The sequence below is a fragment of the Lemur catta genome, chromosome 1 (assembly GCF_020740605.2).
Source record: "Lemur catta isolate mLemCat1 chromosome 1, mLemCat1.pri, whole genome shotgun sequence".
NCBI classification, from domain to species: Eukaryota; Metazoa; Chordata; class Mammalia; order Primates; family Lemuridae; genus Lemur; species Lemur catta.
In genome coordinates, this window is record NC_059128.1 from 285,850,655 (window position 1) to 285,869,156 (window position 18,502).

The 18,502-nt window shown below is 58.1% G+C and overlaps 1 protein-coding gene across 1 annotated transcript; it reads right to left on the reverse strand.

The window, feature by feature from the left end:
• Nucleotides 1–1,749: 1,749 nt before the first annotated feature.
• SPATC1L (spermatogenesis and centriole associated 1 like) lies at nt 1,750–15,260 on the reverse strand. The gene is made up of 4 exons (XM_045540858.1): nt 15,022–15,260; nt 9,505–9,855; nt 3,856–4,007; nt 1,750–2,295 (listed from the first exon to the last, which is right to left on the reverse strand). Exons 1-4 carry the CDS (start codon nt 15,215–15,217, stop codon nt 1,969–1,971), a joined length of 1,026 nt encoding a protein of 341 aa, XP_045396814.1. The 5' UTR covers nt 15,218–15,260; the 3' UTR covers nt 1,750–1,968.
• Nucleotides 15,261–18,502: the final 3,242 nt, after the last annotated feature.

An 18,502-nucleotide genomic window follows, 5' to 3' on the forward strand; every position in this document is an offset into this window, starting at 1 on the left:
CCTACTGTGTGTGACGAAGACGGCGTGTTGCTGGGTGCGTGTGCGTGTGCACCAGGTGTGAGCTGGGCTGCTGGGGGCCCTAAGAGGCCCCGCTCTCCCGGCTCTCGGGTCCCACGGCCGGAGGCTCCCGAGAGGTCCAGCGGCCCCCGGGCCGCGCTCACAAGGGCCAACTGCTGTCCGGAGGCTCCGCCACTGCCCACGGAATTAGCCGTTTTAATTGGGGCCACAGGCCACGTGGTTGCCCTGGTCCTGGAGTCCAGCTCTGCCCCCGCCAGGTGCCCTCACATCCCGCAGGCTCCTCCCGCGAGCAGGCGCCGGCAGCGCTGGGGGTAACCGCGGGGCCTGGGCAAGGAGCGCCCGGATCTCGGACCCGCAGCCATGTGGGCGGTGGGGACCCCACCCCCTGGGGCCACTCAGGGGGCCTGGGACGAGGGAGGGACCCGGTGACTCGGAGCACACGGAGTCCGCCAGCCGGGCCCACGCATGGAGGCGGGGAGGGGAGGATGGGTCTGTATGGGCTGAACCGCGTCCCCCAAAGATCCTCCGTTGAAGCCCGGAGCCCCCCACTTCAGAATGTGACTGGACTTGGAGACGGGGCGATCAAGATAAAATTAGGTCACTGGGGTGGCTCTGATCCAGTCCGACCGGCGCCCTTGCAAGGGCGGAGCGGGGACTTGGCGGAGGCGCCGCACGCTGGCGCAGGGCAGGAGGGCGCGGTCCCGCAGGGGGGGCGGGGTCCCGCAGTCGGACTGGGTCCCGCAGGGGGCGGGGTCCCGCAGGGGGGCGGGGTCCCGCAGGTGGACTAGGTGCCGCAGGGGGGCGGGGTCCCGCAGGTGGACTGGGTGCCGCAGGGGGGCGGGGTCCCGCGGGGGGGGGCGCGGTCCCGCGGGAGGGCGGGGTCCGCAGGAGGGCGGGGTCCCGCACGCGGACTGGGTCCCCCAGGAGGGCGGGGTCCCGCAGGGGGCGGGGTCCCGCAGGTGGACTAGGTCCCCCAGGGGGGCGGGGTCCCGCAGGTGGACTGGGTCCCCCAGGAGGGCGGGGTCCCGCAGGAGGGCGCGGTCCCTCAGGTGGGCGGGGTCCCGCAGGGGGGCGGGGTCCCGCGGGGGGGGGGGGGGGGCGCGGTCCCGCAGGTGAACTGGGTCCCGCAGGAGGGCGGGGTCCCGCACGCGGACTGGGTCCCGCAGGGGGCGGGGTCCCGCAGGTGGACTGGGTCCCCCAGGGGGGCGGGGTCCCGCAGGTGGACTAGGTCCCCCAGGAGGGCGGGGTCCCGCAGGAGGGCGCGGTCCCTCAGGTGGGCGGGGTCCCGCAGGGGGGCGGGGTCCCGCGGGGGGGGGGCGCGGTCCCGCAGGTGAACTGGGTCCCGCAGGAGGGCGGGGTCCCGCACGCGGACTGGGTCCCGCAGGGGGCGGGGTCCCGCAGGTGGACTGAGTCCCGCAGGGGGCGGGGTCCCGCAGGTAGACTGGGTCCCGCAGGGGGCAGGGTCCCGCAGGTAGACTGGGTCCCGCAGGAGGGCGCGGTCCCGCAGGTGGACTGGGTCCCCCAGGGGGGCGGGGTCCCGCAGGGGGGCGCGGTCCCGCACGCGGACTGGGTCCCGCAGGGGGCAGGGTCCCGCAGGTGGACTAGGTCCCGCAGGGGGGCCCCGCCCCGCACTCCGGGCGTCTCCACAGCCTCGGCCCGGCTGGCGCCTCCTGCAGGCCGAGCGGGCCCCAGGCGCTGTCCACGCCCTCAAAGAGCCAGAGGGAACGGCAGCAGGTAAACAGATGATTTTAATAAAGTGCAACAAGTGCCGCGGTGCGGGCGGCGCGGGCTGCGGGGCACCGGCTGCCGGGTCCGCGGGGGCGCCCGCTCCCAGGCGCCGTCGGCGCGGCCGGGCGGCCCTTCCCCCTCGGGGGACGCGCAGGAGGCACGTTGGCCCCCAGGTTGGAACAAACACGTTTATTGCAGCAAAGGCGGCGGGCGCCGGCGGGCTCACCAGGCGAAGAGCGGCTTGCTGTCCTCCTTGGAGAGCTCGCACAGGCAGTTGAGCAGCAGCAGCGAGTCGCCCAGGAACTTGGGGGGCACGACGTCGATGACCAGCTTGCGCAGCGCGGCCGGGCTGCTGTGCAGCGGGTTGGCGCGCAGGTCGGGCCGCTGCTTCAGGATGCCGTAGGTGTTGATGAGGAACTCGCTGAACACCGGGTGCACGTCGCGGCTGTAGCCCAGCTTCTCCAGCCGTGCGGTGAGCGTCAGGTAGCGGTGGGTCAGCTCGCGCAGCTTCTTCTCGTCCACGGAGCCGTCCAGGGACTTGATGGAGGTCTGGAGACACAGCGCACAGTGGGGAGGTCCGGGGTCACAGCCCATAATGGGGGCAGGTCCGGGGTCACAGCCCACAATGGGGGGCAGGTCCGGGGTCACAGCCCACAATGAGGGGCAGGTCCGGGGTCACAGCCCACAATGAGGGGCAGGTCCGGGGTCACAGCCCACAATGAGGGGCAGGTCTAGGGTCACAGCCCACAATGGGGGGCAGGTCCGGGGTCACAGCCCACAATGGGGGCAGGTCTGAGATCACAGCCCACAATGGAGGCAGGTCCGGGGTCACAGCCCACAAGGGGGGGCAGGTCCGGGGTCACAGCCCACAAGGGGGGGGCAGGTCCAGGGTCACAGCCCATGGTGGGGGGCAGGTGTAGGGTCACAGCCCACAAGGGGGGGGCAGGTGTAGGGTCACAGCCCACAATGGGGGCAGGTCCGAGATCACAGCCCACAATGGAGGCAGGTCCGGGGTCACAGCCCACAATGGGGGCAGGTCCGGGGTCACAGCCCACGGTGGGGGGCAGGTGTAGGGTCACAGCCCACAAGGGGGGGCAGGTCTAGGGTCACAGCCCACAACGAGGGGCAGGTCTAGGGTCACAGCCCACAACGGGGGGTAGGTCCGAGGTCACAGCCCACAATGGAGGCAGGTCTAGGGTCACAGCCTACAATGGGGGGCAGGTCTAGGGTCACAGCCCACAACGAGGGGCAGGTCTAGGGTCACAGCCCACAACGGGGGGTAGGTCCGAGGTCACAGCCCACAACGAGGGGCAGGTCTAGGGTCACAGCCTACAATGGGGGTCAGGTCTAGGGTCACAGCCCACAAGGGGCAGGTCTAGGGTCACAGCCCACAAGGGGGGGCAGGTCTAGGGTCACAGCGCACAACGAGGGGTAGGTCCGAGGTCACAGCCCACAACGAGGGGCAGGTCTAGGGTCACAGCGCACAGTGGGGAGGACAGAGGTTGGGAGACAGTGCTAGGGGTGGGAGAGAGAGAGGTTAGGGGTCACAGGGCACAGAGGCGGGGAGGGAGGCCTGGGGCACAGCACACAGGTTGTGGGGCTGAGACGGAGGCCCCACTGCAGTGGCAGGCAATTCCGGGGACACCACGGGGCTGGGGCACCAGGGTCAGGGTGGCCTCTGGCCCCCTGTGGACAAGGGTAGGGGCAGAGCCGTCTTCCTGACAGCTTGGATGGGGGAATCCCACCCAGCCAGGTGTGCACAGACAGTGTCAGGAACAGCAGTTGGGCCTCTGCCTTGGGCACCTTACAAGTACCAAGCACAGGCACCAAGCACAGGCACCGAGCACAAGCACCAAGCACAGGCACCAAGCATAAGCACTGAGCACAGGCACCAAGCATAAGCACCAAGCACAGACACCAAGCACAAGCACCGAGAATAGACACCAAGCATAAGCACTGAGCACAGGCACTGAGAACAGGCCCTGAGCATAAGCACTGAGCACAGGCACTGCACTGTGAGGCCTGGGGCCGGGAGCCTCGGGAGTGCCTAGTCGTGAGGCCACAGACCCCTGCCCCAGACAGTGAGGGTCCCGGGCCATAGGGGCGCACCTGCTTGATCTTCTCTGGGATGTTGGACACGGTGAAGCCATAGAGCCGCGTCACGCCAGGGAAGACGTAGGCCAGGATACGCCGGTCCAGCTGGAAGGCGATCTCCCCGACGATGCGCCCGTCCTTCTCGGTGCCCGCGAAGCTCTGGATCTCTGCCGGGGAGACCCAGGCAAGGTCGGGGCGGGTCCAGGCCAGGGCAGCAGCACCTGCCGCCCTCCAGGACCCATTTTAAAGAAAAGGACCCACTGCCCCCTTCAGGGCCCCTCCCCTGCGCCAGCCCCGCCATCAGGGTGAGTACAAACCTCAGAGAAAACAGAACGTTTTGGCGCCAAAGGGCAAATCACCTTTTCCCTCCTCCCTGTTCTTAGAATGTTTCCTTGGGAAACGTGTAAGGCAGCTCCTTTCTCTGCCCCCTTGGGATGTGGGTCAACTTTTTTAAAAGGCTGCTGAGCCTCTGGCATGTTTTCTTGTCCCCTGTCACCAGGATAGTCAGCCCTGGTGCCCGGCTCGAGGTGTGACCCCTGCAAGCCACAGAGGTACCTGCCCTGGACTAGGCGCCCGCCTGGCTGGGAGAAAGGGCAGGTGAGAGTCTGTCTTGGCAACCTCGGGGCGTCGAGGGCTGATTTAACGTTTATTCAATAATAAAACCGTTGCAATCTTTCCTACGTCTGTGGAGAGGATGGCTGGGGTGGCAGAAGATTCCATTTTCGATCATTTCTGTGACATTGCTCAGACACTCTGACAGCCCCTCAACCTGCTTCCAAGTCCCCACTCCCCAGCATGGCCTCTGAGGCCACTGGAGTCATTCACAAAGAGCTGCGCCCACCACGCGCTCCGAAGCTGCGAGCTCTTTGAAAATTAAGGTGCGTCTGGATCTGAGCGATGTCACAGTGCCCAGATTCAGTAAAAACTCCCTCCAGGCCCCGAAGCCGCGGCTGACAAGATGGCTCTGGGATGGGCCACGCGGCCCCCGGCCCCACCTGACTCAGGCCCAGCCCAGGTCGGCACGGAACGGAGCACAGGATGGCTGCAGGAGGTGCCCCCGCCCCGCCCCAAGGCCTCTGCCCGGCCAGGAGGGAGCCCCCGCGGACCCATCCAAGCTCTGCTCTTTCATCCCTACGGGAGATACTTCACGGCCCAGTTCTAAGACTTTTCCTAAAGCCCCTGGAACTTTCCCAAACACAATCCCTGGTCCAGACCCCGACACTGTCAGCTGGGTGAGGGCTTGTGAGATCCGCCACTGGGGACCAGCCCCGGCCCTGTCACCTGCGGACATCTCTTCCCTCCCTCGGGCAGCAGCCCACATGCGACACTCAGAGCTCCACACGTTCTGGATGCCGGTCGGTGTCAACACTTGATTTACAAGTATTTTCTCCCACACGCTGGGCTGACTTTTCTCTTGATACTGTCCTTTGAAGCACAAAAGTTTTTACTTCTGATAAAGTCCAACCAATCTATTTTCCCTTTGTTGTTTACTCCTTTCTTTGGTGCATATCTAAGAATCCACTGCCAAATCCAGGGCTGTGAAGACGTACCCCTGTTTTCTTCTAAGAGTTTTATGATCTCAGCTCTGTTGGACCTTAGGTCTTTGATCCATTTTCAGTTGATTTTTGTGTGTTGTGTGAAGCCAGGACCAAGTTCATTCTTCTGCACGCGGATGTCTGATGTCCCGGCACCACTGGCACAGATTGTTTCCTCTCCGTCGGTGGTCCTGGTGCTCATGTCCAAACCAGAAACGCGTGGGTCTGTTTCTGGGCTCCCAGTTCAGTCCCACAGGCCTGACCTCTGTCCTACGGCAGCGTCACACGTCGTGACCACCGTGAGTTTGCAGCAAGCTCCTCAAGTGGGCAGTGTGAGCCCTGCCGCTCTGCTCTCCTTTCGAGGTGGTTTTGCCTACTCTGGGCCCCTCGTATTTCCGCGTGAATTTAAGGTTCAGCTCATGGATTTCTGCAAAGAAGCCAGCTGGGATGCTATAAAATAAATGTGATCCGCATCAAAATTATTGATTATTGAACAACATAAAGTCTTCTGATCCATGAACGCAAGAAGTTTTCCTATTTATTTGGGTCTTCCTTATTTAGGTCTTCAACAGCGTTTCACGCTTTCTCGTGCATGTCTCTTCCAGCCACGAGGCAAGGCCGCAGGGAGCCCCGAGGAGTCGGGGACGAGGGCCAGATGCCCCCAAGGGGCACGTCAGGGCAGACGGGCATGAGCAGGGCGCAAGCTCCCCTGGCATCGTGCGTTTCTCTGACCAGGAATTGAGCTCTTTCCCCCTCCCCCTCTCTCTAAAACATAAATTAGGCAGAAGAAATGTGCTATCCCTGAAATGACTTCTAGTCCAACCCAGGCCCTCTAAGATCCAGCCAAAAGCCTATCCTTCAAATAAAAAAGTCAATGCAATGGATAAACCTCTAGCCAGACTTAGGGTGAAAAAGAAAGAAGACAAAAATTTCCACTGTCAGAAATCGGAGATGACACCACAGACCCTACAGACGTTAAAAGGATAATAAGGAAATATTAGGCATAACTTTATGCCAATAAGTTTGACAACTTAGGTGAAATGGACTAATTCTTTAAAAGACAGACTATCAAAGTTCACTCAGGAGAAATAAATGATTTGAATAGCCTTATGTCTGACAGCCTACAGGTCCCGTTTGACAGTTTAAAAGTAAACAGGCTTTCAAATTAACCCACCCTGGGAAAGTCTCGAGATTCACGGTGACATCTGTCCCTGAGTAAATAGCCTTACCACGAGTTCCTCAACTTACTGACACATTGATCAGCACATGACCTGCGACACCAAAAAGGATGCTGATCCACCTCAGAGCCAGTTTCACTGGCCGTCCTGCACAGACGTTTAGCCCGCACGTTGCCAGCTGCACCCAGCGAGCGTCACTTCCGCATGGTGCCCTCCAACAGGCAGGGACAGCTTTGGTGTGAAGAGACCCCCACCTTCTCCTGGATATTCCAACTTGTGACAGACTGGAAACCCCCAAACTTGTTGGGGTGTTTTCTCAGGTCGATCCCCACATTGGCTTCCAATGAACCTTTACCCAATTATTTCTGCCTCAGCAGCCTTGATTTTGGTCAACACGGCAATGAAATGGAATTTGTAGAGGGGGAAAACATTCCGAAAGAGAAAATTCAAGGCTCAGGTGTTTTCAGTGCTGAATTCTACCAGACATTTAAGGAATAAATAATACCTATTCAACACAAACTTCTTATAGATAATTAAAGAGCAGGAAATACTTTCTACTTCATTCCTTCAGGCCAACACTAACCTGATACCCAAACTAGAAAATGACATTACAAGAAAACTACAGAACGTTATCCCTCACAGGTAGCTCAAATTCTTAACAAAATTTTAGCAAACTTAATCTAACAGTACATAAAAGTACCATAGTATTACATCATGACCAAATGGCTTTTATCCCAGGGATAGAAGATAAGTTTAACACTCAAAAATCAAACCATGTGATTTACCATAATAACAGATTATAAATGAAAACTAAATGCTCATCTCAATAGGTGCAAAAAAAGCATGTGATAAAATCCAACATCCATCATGACAAATAAACAAACCAGAACTTAAAGGGAACATCTCGGCCTGATGAAGGGCGTCACAGAAACCTTAGCCAGCGTCACACTGGATGGTTCTGGACTGAAAGCTTCCCTGCGTCAGGAAAAGACAAGGATGCCCACTGTCACTACTGCTTTTCAACATTGTTCTAGAGCTTCTAGCCCGCAATAAGACAAGAAAAAGAAAGGAAAGGCATACGAATTGGAAAGGACAATAAACTTGTCTTCATTCACAAACAACATAATCATCTATATGGAAAATCCTCAGAAATCTACAAAAAAATCTACTAGAACAAATGAATTAGTTTAGTGAGGTTTCAGGCTATAAGGCTGTGTTAGTCAGGCTTCTCCAGAGAAACACAACTACCAGGAGGTGTGTGTGTGACGAGATCACGGGGAACCGGCTCCCACGATCACGGGGGGCTGCTGTCGGCCAGCGGGAGCACCGGCGTGCGGAGGGTCCTGGGCAGGCGGGCGGCAGTTCTCTCCCGCTGGAGGGAGGGTCAATGCCACTCCACTGACGGGGTGACCCCACGCACAGGGGGAGGGCAACCTGCTTTATTCAGTCTACCAACGTGAATGTCAACCTCGCACAGAATCACCCTCGCAAGCACACTCACAACAACGTTTGACCCAGTATCTGGCTGCCCTGTGGCCCAGTCAACTTGACACATAAACTTAACCATCACATGGGGAAATACATAAAGCTCAGCTGTGTTGCTGTATACTAGAAACAACATCAGCATTTTATACTGATACAAACAATATGATTCATTACAGCACCAAAAATATGAAATACTAGTCGGGCACGGTGACTCACGCCTGTAATCCCAGCACTCTGGGAGACAAAGGCAGGAGGATTGCTTGAGCTCAGGAGTTGGAGACCAGCCTGAGCAAGAGCGAGACCCCGTCTCTGCTAAAAACAGAAAAACTAGCCAGGCGTGGTGCTGGTGCCTGTAGTCCCAGCTACTCAGGAAGCTGAGGCGGGAGGATCACTTGAGCCCAGGAGTTTGAGGCTGCTGTGAGCTACAATGACGTCACTGCACTCCAGCCTGGGTGACAGAGCAAGACTTTGTCTCAAAAAAAAAAAAAAAATATATATATATATATATATATATATATGCATGAAATACTAAGATGTATACATAGAAAACTGTAAAACGTTGCTGAGAAAATTGTTAAGGACCTAAATAAACAGATACATATAGTGTTCATCAAAAGAGCCAATGTTGCTAAGGTATCATTTCTCTGAAAATTGATTAACTGGTCTACAGGCCCAGGATAATCTCAATCAAAATCCCAGCAAGATTTGTTTGTAGAAATGGACAAGCTAATTCTAAAATTTGTATGGAAATGCAGAAGACCTAAAATAGCCAGGAAAACATTGAAAAAGGACAAAGTTGAACTTACATTACCTGATTTATAGTCTTATTATAAAGCTACAGGAATCTCACACACATGGACTCAACATAGGTAAATGGAACCATGTGGAAAGTCCGGAAACAGACTCACACACATGTGGACAGTGGAGTTTTGGCAAAGGCGTCCAGGCAATCAATCGGAAAGGGACAATCTGTTCAAGCTCTGGCGTGAGAAGTGGGTCTCTCTATGCAAACCGCATGCCACCGTACACAAAAAGTAACTTGGAGTTGCTCAGAGACCTAAATGCAAAACCTAAAGCTGTAAAATGTCTAGAAAGATACATAGCAGAGAATCTCTGCGACCTTAGGTTTGGCAAAGATTTCTTAAATTGAATATAAAAAGCATGAAATACAAAAGAAAAATCAATAAACTCCAGCAAGCTAAACAGTTTTGCTCATCAAAAAACATTATTATGAAAATGGAAAAGCCATAGACTAGAAACCCCAAAAAAAGACTTGTACCCAGCATACATAAAGAACCCTTAAAGCGCCACAGGAAGAAAACAAGCAACCCAATTTTTTAAAAGAAAGACGGGCAGAAGATTAGGACAGGACAGCCCTGGACCCCGGCCTCCCGCCTGGCTCTCCCCGTCCGCTCTGAGTTGCCAGAGGGGAGAAGCTGGCCCCCAGCGCCCCGCGCCCGCCGTACCGCTGAGGTAGTAGCTCCTCCTGGGCCTGTCCCCGGTGGGCAGGCTGCTCTCTGAGAAGCACACCTTCTTAGGCCGCGCCGTCCCCCGGGGCTCCAGCAGGGTCTTGTCACCCAGCGAGTTCTGCAAGGGGCTCAGGAGCGGGGACAGCAGCCCGTCGGCATCTCGGGGGGCACGCAGCTCCTGGGGGCTGAGGAAGGCCTTGAAGGGCGCCTGGGAGGGGACCGCGCAGCCCGGGGAGCTGTCGTCCTCGCTGGAGAGGGGGGCGTGCGAGCACAGCAGGTCCTCCAGGGAGGACGTCTGCAGCTGGGCGGGCACCTCGGGGACACTGGTGAACCTTCCGAAATCTGGAACTGGGGCAGGAGGAAAGGGACGAGAAGTCAGGCTCAGACATCCCGAGCTGGGCAGAGAACACCTTAGGGACCCCTCACGCGCCCACCCCCAAGCTCTGAGGCCGGCTGGCGGTTTCCTGGCTTCCGAGCCATTCTTCCTTCCCCCGGCCTCGAGTGGACGTGCTGGACGGGGGCGAAGTGGCCGCAGGCAACCGCCCTGCCCGTGGGAGCCCCGGCCTCTGCCTACGGCACAGCGCACCTCCACCGCGTGCCTCCCGCCCACCTGCGCAACCCCGCTACGGAGTGGCCTCTGTGAGTGCCTTTAGTTTCATACAAATGGTGTCACCCTGTATGTTTCACCCTGCACAGAACTTCGTGCTGTGGCATCATCTCGTCACAGTTTGCCCCTGCTGGGTCATCTGGTAGCTACCTGGCTCGTTTAGCCATTTCCTGGCACACACTTGAGTGCATGTTCTCTCTCTCTCTCTCTCTCTCTCTCTCTCTCTCTCTCTCTCTCCCTCCCCCCCCTCCCCCCCCTCCCCCTCTCCCCCCCTCTCCCTCTCCCCCTCTCCCTCTCTCTCTCTCTCTCTCTCTCTCTCTCTCTCTCTCTCTCTCTCTCTCTCTCTCCCTCTCTCTCTCTCTCTCCTTATTCATTGCCCTATTGGTGGATGTCGGGCTATTTGCAGCTTTTTGTAAAAGCAAAGCTGTAACACCAGCCTTCTTGGGTGCTCAGTGGGCCTCCTCCACAGCACACACCTGGGCTCAGGGGCGTGCTCGTCCTCCACAGCGCACACCTGGGCCAGGGACGTGCCCGTCCTCCACAGCCCACACCTGGGCTCAGGGGCGTGCTCATTTCTCATTCTTTGCCTCCCCCAATGACAGCGGAAGTCCCGTCCCCACCCACAGCTGCTGCTCCCATAACCTCACCAGTACTTGGTCTTCCCAACCAGGCTGATGAGGTCACGTGGGAGTTCCCTAATCCCTGGTCAAATTTAACTTATCCATTCTTTTATGGCTTATGAAATCCCTTTCTACCCATGAGTTTATTCTCTCAGCACTAAAGCACACGCATATTTGAGAAATTGCGTTAAGAGCTCTATCAAAAAATTACACCTTAAAATGTGCCTATGAAAGAACCAATGAATCTGGCCTCAGAAATGTTTTCGAAGAGAAAAAAAGTCCAAGAGAAGCAAAGTTGTGCGTGTGTGGCCTGCCTCCCGCCCACGTGGGAACCCAGCCAGGCCCCGCCGGTTTCACAGCCTCCCACCCAGAGACTTAACATTCTTTTTTATGCACAACTGTATCTTAATTTAAAATTTCAATAAAACATATCTCCTGGAAAATTACTTTTTCTTTTCAGAGAGATATGCTCTTGCTCTGTCACCCAGGCTGGAGTGCAGTTCAGTATAACCTTGAACTCCTGGGCTCAAGTGATTCTCCTGCCTCAGCCTCCCAAGTAGCTTGGACCACAGGCACACATCACCACACCCGGCTAATGTTTTAAATTTTTTTTAGAGACAGGGTCTTGCTATGTTGGCCAGGCTGGTCTCAATATCCTGGCATCAAGCCATCCTCCTCCTAGGCCTCCCAAAGTGCTGGGACTACAGGCATGAGCCACCACACTCAGCCACAAATTGCTTTTATTTATTTATTTATTTATTTTGAGACAGAGTCTCACTTTGTTGCCCAGGCTAGAGTGAGTGCCATGGCATCAGCCTAGCTCACAGCAACCTCACACTCCTGGGCTTAAGCGATCCTACTGCCTCAGCCTCCCGAGTAGCTGGGACTACAGGCATGTGCCACCATGCCCGGCTAATTTTTTTTTGCTATATATATTTTTAGTTGGCCAGATAATTTCTTTCTAGTTTTAGTAGAGACGAGGTCTCACTCAGGCTGATCTCGAACTCCTGACCTCGAGCGATCCACCTGCCTCGGCCTCCCAGAGGGCTAGGATTACAGGCGTGAGCCACCGTGCCCGGCCACACAAATTGCTTTTAAATGACTTAAGAAGTAGAAAACCTAAATTAAAACTCTAAAAGTTATAAAACAATTATCCCCAAAGGGCTGCAGGCCTGGAGGTCTGGGGCAAGCTCTGTCAAGCTCCCAGCAATTCCTCACCCCTGCATCGCAAAAACAAGGTCGGAAGCCTGGAAAAAATTAAAAGATGCTCAGTTAAGGTTCAAACTTGGTCACGACTCTGGTATCAAATGCCCACAAAGACAACCCCAGAAAGAAAACCGTAGCCAGGCGCATGTAAACACAGAATCCAGGAATAATGGCACGAAACGCGTCCAAACAGGGGTCAGGAGCAGACAGTGAGGGGCAGAGCCCGGTGGCTGCATGGTGACCGGTCCCCACAGACAGGCCGCGGGGAAAAGCTGAGGGCACCACTCCCGACACCGAGACAGGGTCACAAAAACTGAACAAATGAGCCATTTCTCAATCTTTTTTGGTCTTTAACATTTATGAGCTGAAAGGACTGTTCCCTGGCGCCAGCCAGTGCCCCCTCTACCCCTGGGAGACGGGGCCGTTGGTCAAGCCCCCCGCCAGGAGCAGGGGGTGCGGGGCCTCCCCCTCCGTCCCGAGGAGGCCCCGAGAGTCAAGGTGAGAGGTCACGAAGGGCAAAGATGGATTCGTGCTGGCACCTCATTTAAAACGGCCATTTGTAAATACTGCCAGCGTAGACTTCGGAAACGCCAGAGGGTGAACCGGAAACCTCAGTGGAGTAACAATCCTCAGGGAGGGGCTGGTCGGGGTGGATATTCGCAAATCTGCAGCCTCCTGCACGGTGACACTGACCGTTCTGAGGACACCCTGGCAAGACAGCTCGTCCACAATGGGGACAAATAACATGAAATGCACCAAGAATGTTACCTTGTCAAACTTACACCTGATTGATCAATGTGAAGGATATACATGTGGGAAACAGCGAAACAGACTCAGGAGCCAGGACAGCCTCATACAGGCCGGGCGTGGTGGCTCACGCCACAATCCCAGCACCTCGGCAGGCTGAGGCGGGAGTTTCAGACCAGCCTGGGCAACATAGTGAGACCCCATCTCTCCCAAAAAAAAAAAAGAAAACAGCTTAATATAACTGCAATGTATGAAACCATTAACGATATTTAAAAGGATAAAGAGGTAACAATGCCATTGAAAAAAATGTATTTAAAAAATGTATCCCTTCCTTCTAAATCAATGATTCCACTTTTAGAAAAATAAATCCAAAGGAAATAACCCTAAATTTAAAAAAAAAAAACAAATAAACACTTTTTGCAGGGTTATTTACCTCAGAGGGATAAAGAACTTTAACTTCAACCATGAGCACGTTACTGAATAAGCAAAAAAACAGGTTTTTAAAGCGCACACCCTGCTCTGAGCACAGCTCTAAGGGTCTCCTGGGGACACGGGAACGTGGCGGTGCCTTGGCTCCTGCTCCTCGTGAACTTGTTTCACCGCGTGAGCTCAAACTCCAGCCCCGCAGGCCACAGTGCGCCTGCTGAGGGCCGGGGCCAGGCTGAATGCAGCGTCCCGGGCCGGGCACATCCCCCAGCACTCTGGGCTCAGGCCCAGAAGGGAGAGGGAGGGCCCAAGCAGGGCTGCAGAGCTCAGAGGGTGGCCCTGGCCGGGCCCTCCCTGGCAATGGCTGTGCGCTGGGCCCGCCCTGAGCTGGGGCCACAAGGCTCTGCCGGAGGCGCGGTGGCCTCGGGCTGGGGCTCCCCCGAGACAGAGTCCCACAAGGCCTGGGCTTGCCGGGGGGCCGAGGGCAGGGGCACTGGCCACAGTCACAGAGACCCGGGCCCCTCTAGGGACGGCACGGCCTGAGTAAGGGAGGCCCCAGCGCTCTGTCCCGGCCACCACACGGTCAGCTCCGAGCCCTGCGGCCCAGCCGGGTGCAACACAACTCCTGGGCGAGGACAAGGGGCAGCACAGGCCACGCGCCCCCTGGCAGCCGCGTGTGCCGGCAGGACTGGACAACAACGGCCTCCAGAGCGCCGGTGAGCCCAGCACCAACACTCACTCGCGCGGCCCAGCGCCACGAGCACCAGTCCCTGCAGCAAACAGCCAGTGGCCAGCGAGGGGGGCTCAGTGGCTGGGGGGACGCAGGACCTCGGGCTCCCGCCGGCTGGGCGCTGTGGACGCTGGGTCCTTCAGCCACATGTGTCGGCGGCACAGTCTGTGCCCTCCTGGCCAGGCGCTGGCCCCCGCTCGCTCTCTGCAAGGAGCCCCTGTCCGCACAGACCCCTCATCAAGCGCCCCTGGAGACCGAGGTGCAGCGATGGCAGGACGGACCCCTTGCACCCGGGGACACCAGCGCTCTTGGGCTTTGTGCTCACGTGTTCCTCGCAGGGCCCCGTGGACCAGCTGCAGTGGGTGGGGGGAGCGTGCGGCTCCCACGCGCTATGCCTGCTCAGAGGTGAGTTTCCGAGGGCGGTAGGGGGTGTCCAAGGTGGACTGCAGGAAGTGACCTCGCCAGGCCTGGCAGGTGGCAGAGCCCCCTGGTGTGGCCCGTGGGGGTGGACAGAGGCCAGGCCAAGGACTGCGCTTGCGGACAGCAAGGTACGCGGCACTGGCGAGGTGAGGCTCCACCTCCGAGGGTCACCCCATGAACCACACCCAAATCGCACGCGTGGGAAGGGATTGTTCCACAAAACCCTTAAAACAGAACCAGCCACTTCTGCAGAAAGTGATGAAACCTCCGCCCACGGTGCGCTGCAGTCACCGCTGTGGACAGCGGGATCGTGGCCCCACACTGCCCTCCCAGGGACAGGACCCCCCACCGCGACTCGGCAGGGCCCTCCCTCTGGGCTGGGCACCCTCGCGCCAGGCTGGCTCCGGAAGGTGGCGTGAGCCGACGCGGCACAGCAGGGCGAAGCTCCCGTGCCCACCGCAGGCGGGAGACGGGCGCGGTCAGCTGCCCCCGACCAGGTTCCGCCAGACTTTGCGGTTTCCTCTTAAGCCCCCGTGGGAGCCCTTCTGGGACGGTGGCCAACCCCGCACGCCTCCCACTGGCCAGTATGGCCCTGGTGGCCCAGAGGGCAGCGGCCTTACCTGAGGACACGCAGCAGAAGGGGCAGCGTGGTCTTGGCTTACTCAGACCTGAGGGTGCGGAAGGGTGCGGGCCCTGCCATCCTGCACCTCCTCTCGGGGGTGCGGCCTCCCGGGACCCCCGTCCGCTGCCGGGCTCACCTGCAGTCCCCGGGGAGCAGGCCTCGGGGTACGCGGGCGCCTTGGGGAGCAGCAGGTCGCGGCGGCCGCAGCTCTCCTGGCAGCTCTCGCTGAGCAGCCGCTTCAGCATCTGGTTCTCCTTGAGCAGCCGCACCTGCTTCTTCAGGTCCGCGTTCTCGCTCAGCAGCCGGCTCATCAGCTCGCTGCACTCCGCCATGCTGTCCCTGGCGCCCACCTGCGGCCCACGGAGGGGGTCCCAGCCCACACACTCCACAGGTGCAGCCGCTCAGAGTTCCAGCGCCTTCCGCACCTTGTGATGTCGCTGCCCTTAAAGAGACGGCGCCACCCTGGTGGCATCTCCCCCCTCCTCTCCCCTCCCCATCCCCCATCCCCCCAGACTTCCCCTGGGACCAGTGTCCCCTCTCCCCTCCCCCCCGACCTCCCCTGGGACCAGTGTCCCCCTCCCCTCCCCCCAGACTTCCCCTGGGACCAGTGTTCCCTCTCCCCTCCCCCCAGACCTCCCCTGGGACCAGTGTCCCCCTCCCCTCCCCCAGACCCCAGACGTCCCCGGGAGCCAGCATGGACCAGGCCTGGCCCTGGGGACGGTGGAGAAACTGGGGGCCCACAGAACAGGGACCTCAAACACCATGAGACGGACCCTGAGGGCCGAGGAGGCCACTCAGGAGCAGCCCGAACAGTGGGGACCCTGCCCTCACCCCGAGTGGCAGGGGCGGGGGCTGCCTACCGGGCAGCAGACCCAGGGCGCCCTGGCTCGGTGGGCTGGCAGAGGCAGGAGGTGGGCCAGCCGTGTGCCCGGCACCGGGTGGTATCTGGTGCCGATGTTTATTAGGGCCCCTGGTCCCACACCTGAGGAAGGAGGGGGCAGCGAGGGGCAGTCAGAGGCCACCTGCTGGCCACATCCCCTCCGGAGGGGCCTGGGCAGCATATCCGTGTCCCCCACAAGGACCACGAGCACTGAGGGTCTCAGACGCCGACCACCGCTAACCGCACATCACTACCTGGCCCTGACCGAGGGCCTCTGGACCAATCAGGCGCAGACCTGCCGTGGTCCCGCTTGGGCGGTGCCAGCCCTTGGCCAGCAAGGCCACTGTGAAACCGTCCGACTCCCAGACTCCACAACTACTTGGGAAAGTAAACACACTCAGCCTGGCCCCTCCACTCGTAGCTCTTGTTCTGCCAGCAGCCAAGAGGCAGCCAGGCGTCTCCTCCCCTTCCTCGTGGGAGGGGGATGCAGCAAACACGGGTCTTCCCCCTCAGCCCGTGGCTGGGGCTCCCCCTCCGCAGCAGAGGCGCTGGGGGCTCGGGGCGGGCAGTGGAGGGGCCCCGACGGCCAAGCTAGCTAGTGCGCTGTCGCTTCAAGGAGAGTCAGGCTTTGTGGAGAAGGGGGATTTCTAAACCCCAGACGTCCCTTCCGGAGCCTGAGCCCGGCCTCGTAGCCAGACCCGCGGGCTCCGTCCTCAGGTCAGGGCGGCGGCACTCAGCGCCCACTGAGGCAGGGTGTGCGGGGGCTGCCTGGACAGCAGGCCTGGGCACCCCTAAGGCCAGTGGGGACTTGAGCTGCTGTCCCCCAGCTCCGGCTCCTGCCATCGTATTTAACATGCTGTCTTCTTCCCACTCCAGGAACCTCCTCGATGCCACATCCCTTTCAGCCATGCACCCGCCAGGGCTGGGACAGGCTGCCCCCAGGCCCCACCTGCCACCGCACGGCGGATCCTGCTTGTTAACACTGTTAAGCGTTGCCGTGTCCACGGGGGACTGGCCTGAGTCTCCTGCCCTTGCAGTGTCTGGGTCTGGTTTGGCCACACGGCCTTACAAAGCGAGCTGACGAGGGTTCCCACTCTACCTCCTGGGTACGTGTGTTCGATTGTTGCTTCTTTCTTAAATGTTTGATAGAATTCGCCAGCGAACCCATCTGGGCCTGGATTTCTCCTGGGAAAGGTTTAAATTCTAATTCATTTTCTTAGATATAAGGCTGCTTAAATTTTCTATTTTTTTCTCCTGTCCATTTTGATAACGATGGTCTTTCAGGGAATTTGTCCATTTCCTGCAGGTGGTGGAATGATGGCATTAATTCTAGACACTCCCTTGTTGTGCCCTCTGCAGTCTCACCCTCCGAGGACAAAGGTTTCCCAGACAGGGAACCAGAAACGGACGTGGAGAAGCCGTGTGCGCAGGCTGCCCCGTGGGACACACAGAGGCGGGACAGGCGGGGCTCTGCAGAGCAGGCTGGACGCAGCGTGCGGGTCCCCAGTGATGTAGCTTTTTATTCCTGATACAGGCTGTTTCCTTTCACACTTGCTCAAACTACAGGCTCATCAATCTTTTCAAAGCACCGCCTTTCGGGTTCATTGATTTACTCGGTTATGTTTTGTGTTTTATTGCATTTGATTCCTGCTCTTCTATTTCCTTCCTTCCACTTACTGTGGTTTAAGCTTCTTAAGACGGAAGCTCAGACCCCTGACTTTAAACCCTTCTCACTGACTGACAGCTTGCTTAGCTACATCCCACGAATCTTCATGTCACATTTTTATTGTCACTCGGCTGGAAACATTTTCTAATTTCCCTTGTGCTTTCAGCCTTCTCATTTAAAGACTTTATTTTGAGAACAGTATTAGGTTCACAGCAGGGTTGAGAGGAAGAGAGCCCCCCCAAAATGCACCGCCTTCCCCATCACCAACATGCCCCACGGAGGGACACTTGTGAGAACTGGGGACCCCACACTGACGTGTCACCGTCACCCGGACTCCGTGGTTCGCATCAGGGCTCACACCTGGTGTTGCGTGTTCTGTGGGTTTGGGCAAATGTGCAATGACACGCACCGGCCACTGCAGCGTCACACAGAGCAGCGGCACCGCCCCGAGAACCCTCCGCGCCCACCCTGACAACCGCCGCACTTTCTAGTGTCTGCCTTTTCCGGAATGTGGTGCAGCTGGAGTCACAAGCATGCGGCCTTTCAGACGGGCTTCTCCGGCTCAGTCACACGCACCCAAGGTTCCCCCAAGTCTTCTCACGGCTTGATCACGCATTTCTCTTCCACCGTCCGGACATGCCGCAGTTTATCCACGCACCTACTGAAGGACATCCTGGTGCTTCCAAGTTTTGGCAATCGCGGATACAAGTGCTATAAACATCCTCGTACAGGCTTCTGTGTGGGCGTAAGTTTCCAGCTCCTTTGGGTGAATACCAAGCAGATGGCTGGATCCTACGGTAAGAGCACGTCTAGTTTCGTAAGAAACTGCCAAACTGCCTTTCAAAGTGGCTGCACGATTCTGCATCCCAGGCGGGACCCGGCTACGCGGGTTACCCTGGGGCCATGCTGACAGGTGTAGGGCACCCAGTGCTTTGGCTTGCGCCCTGTCCCTGGTGACAAGTGACTTCTCACACACTCATTTGCCTTCTGTGTATCTTCCTTGGTCTGTTAAGGTCTTTGGCTCCCGTTTTAACCAGGTTGTTTTCTTACTGTGGAGTTTTAAGAGTCCTT